This window comes from Anarrhichthys ocellatus, unplaced genomic scaffold, assembly GCF_004355925.1.
Source record: "Anarrhichthys ocellatus isolate YVR2014 unplaced genomic scaffold, GSC_Weel_1.0 scaffold185, whole genome shotgun sequence".
Taxonomy (NCBI): domain Eukaryota; kingdom Metazoa; phylum Chordata; class Actinopteri; order Perciformes; family Anarhichadidae; genus Anarrhichthys; species Anarrhichthys ocellatus.
The window spans coordinates 246,649-249,935 of record NW_022280215.1 but is presented as its reverse complement, the minus strand read 5'-3'; the positions used below and the strand labels follow the sequence as shown (position 1 = coordinate 249,935).

At 33.8% G+C, this 3,287-nt stretch overlaps 1 protein-coding gene across 3 annotated transcripts in view; it reads left to right on the top strand.

The window, feature by feature from the left end:
- Positions 1-1,149: 1,149 nt before the first annotated feature.
- Positions 1,150-3,287, top strand: part of LOC116400614 (sex comb on midleg-like protein 2) — an 11,122-nt gene continuing 8,984 nt past the window's right edge. For all 3 annotated transcript variants that reach the window (XM_031878532.1, XM_031878531.1, XM_031878530.1), the window contains exons 1-3: positions 1,150-1,189; positions 2,277-2,650; positions 2,923-2,997. In XM_031878532.1, coding sequence (XP_031734392.1) covers positions 2,629-2,650; positions 2,923-2,997 — 97 coding nt within the window. In that variant the 5' untranslated portion in view covers positions 1,150-1,189; positions 2,277-2,628. The remainder of the gene's footprint in view (positions 1,190-2,276; positions 2,651-2,922; positions 2,998-3,287) is intronic.

The following is a 3,287-nucleotide window of genomic DNA, read 5'->3' as shown; positions in this document are numbered from 1 at the left end:
TATTTGACGAATGTGATGACGTAACTTTGAGGGAGTTGTTATCAACGTTTTTGTTAGAAAGGTCAAAAAACTTTCATAGAGATGGAATGTTTTAATTGAGAGTTTTTCTGGTTTTAATTTATTCCATTAATATAAACATCAGTTTTGAGATTTAATATCCACATCATCTCTTTTGTATTATTCTATTTTATGATTTAAAGATGTTATTATATGTGATCTAGTCTTTATTTAATTAAACAGCTGTTCTGTTTAATTCACTTTGTTAACTTATTAAATTGTATTTTTCCTTCACATTGATTTAAGAATAGCAGCCTTTTGTCTTTGTTAGATCAAGACAGCGTCAGTGGTTGTTTTGTAATTCAGTAAATATATATGTTGTTTGTAAACAATGTTTATCATTTTTCCTTTGTAAATAAAAATAACAATGTTCGCGCTTCCCAATAACACAACAACAAATCATCACACTAACAATACTGTATCACTAACAAAAGACTATCGTTCTAAAAAAACAGTTACACTGCACATATTACAGTATTGTTATAGCATCTTTTTCATATTTATATTGTAATTTTTCAATTCTATATTTATGCAATTGACTTTTGCAGTAGCTACTTTGCCTGCATTTTTATTCCCTCTTAACAAGTTTATTGTATGCACCAAACAAAGACAAAATCCTGGTAATAACACTTCTTCTGATTCTGATGGGTGATCAAAATAAATAGTATTCTGCTGTTTTTTTATTTTTTTAAAGAAACTATAAGATTGTTTTCTTATGTTAACGTTTCTCTAGTTCTAAGGAATTTAGTTATCAGTTTGTTTTTTATCCGTTTTTAGCCACAGCATCAGAAAGGTCTTTCAAAGAGTAAAGAAAGTGAAGATGGATCACTCCTTTTACTTTCCGGAATCCTAAACTACAGACCGAGTAGAACAGACGCTGGTTGGTTAAAAACGAGCAAACCGTTGCCCGATTGGCTGTACGTGTGAGTATCGTGAGATTTGATTGGTCTACAGCTTTTGCACACAGAGTTACCTTCTCGCTGTCTGTGTTCATCGTACAAATACACTCATCTTTGACATAAATGCGCGTAAGCATACAACTACATTCGTGGAGAGAAAAAAAATGGCAGCTGACGACTAAGAGAAGAAGAGTGTGTGGATCGAAGAAGAAAAAAGAAAAAAGACGTCGCTTGTAAGTTTTCTTTTCTTCAGACTTAACGACGAAGAGTTCTGGGAGACTGTTCGTTGAAGCTCCGTGGAATTCTGCCTGAGAATAGGGAATACAACTAGCTATTAGAGGGTTAACGCTAAGGTTAGCCAAACCTAGTTATTAGCCAGCACCGGGAGCTAGTTGTCAACATTGGGCCCAGGCTATTACCTGGAACCTTGTTACGTTGCTGTTACACATACAAGATCATAACAGTTTTTTTGTTTGTTGTGATTTTGTTGTATAGTAAGTAAAGTAGCGTTATTATACCTATGTTGGCTTTTAGCTAACGTTAGCCAAGTTACCATTTGAAGGCTGAACAGTTGATATAACATATATTTATAGATATATATGTTATCACAACTTCAGCCTTCAAATAGTCTTTAAAAGTCACGTGACCGACAAAAACAATAAAACAACAACACCACACTGGCTAACTGATGTAACGTTAGTTCATTAAGGTTAATCAAATAAATAATAATAATATATATATTATATTATTATTATATATAATAACATAATTTATACATTGTTAGGTAGCCTAACTTATACTAATACATCATTATTAGTTGACTTATATTTTCTGTTTGTAATCTAAATCTGCAAGTAACTAAAGTTGTCAAATAAATGTAGTGGAGTGAAAAGGACAACACTAGAGGGATAAAGTAAAGCATGAAATAGAAATACTCGAGTACATGAGTAAAAGTACTTAGTTACATTCCTCCTCTCTTTTTGCTTCCAATTGATGATAATTGAGCGATTAATTGATAATATTTACTATAACTGCTTCAAATGTAGCTCAGTATTTTGATTCCCAACGTTATAAAACATGTACATTGACTACTTTAAAAGGTGACCAGCTAGTGTGCACGTTTCACCACAAACATCTGTATTCACATACAAACAGTGTTGATTTCTATTTTCTACACAATTCAATATAAAAAGTATTGTCAGCCTCACGACATTGTAACTTTAACTCTGCCTGATATGAATGAACTAATGAATCTCTTTGTGCTGTTCGTGCTGCAATGCAATTTAAATAATTTCACCTTTTGATATTTTATTTTTTTAGAAAACAACCAGAAGCGGCACAGACGCGTTGGTCATCATCATAGAAGCTTCGCCATTGGTCATCTAAGAAGTGTCGCCATTGGCCGTCATCGTAGAAGCTTCGCCATTGGTCGTCTAAGAAGCGTCGCCATTGGTCATCATCATAGAAGCTTCGCCATTGGTCGTCTAAGAAGTGTCGCCATTGGCCGTCATCGTAGAAGCGTCGCCATTGGTCGTCTAAGAAGCGTCGCCATTGGTCGTCTAAGAAGTGTCGCCATTGGTCGTCCTTATAGAATCGTCACCATTGGTCGTCATCCCACAAGCGTCACCATTGGTCGTCATCCCAGAAGCGTCACCATTGGTCGTCAGTCACCATGGGAAAAACGCCACTAAAAGGCAAGGAGACCACATTTTACTATGCCTGTTTTCAAACATTTTTTTCTCGTTAAAGTTTGCAAATTATATAAAATAAATAATTTTCACATATGAAAAATGTTCAAAATAAAAAATAGGGGCTCGATCTGCCAGAAACGACGAGATGATTGGAAATAAGGAGCTAAATAAATCCATTAAGGCTGTATTTGACTTTTATTGTGAAGATTTGTTAAAACAACTTTTGCATTTTCATACATGTATAATATTTATATATTTTTGAAAATCATTTTTAGATCACAAAGACGGCAAAAAAGAGAAACCAGGAAGAATGGTTCCACTAACGGGTTCCACTCCTGCAACAGCTAAAGGTGAAACTTCTTCTTATTATTGTTATTATGTGATATTTAGTGATGGTGTTTGACTTGATGTGTGAATTACTTTAGAATACTTTAGTTAAACTCAAGAGGAGCTGTGTTCAGTGTTGTCACTAGTAGTCACCTCACACTGTTACGTGTTACGTGTAACATGTTTACTCTACATGCCATTAGCATTAGCATTAGCACAACTACAGACTTTGTCACAGATTGTCGTCTATATATACACATACATATATATACATACATATATATATATACATACATATATACATATATATATA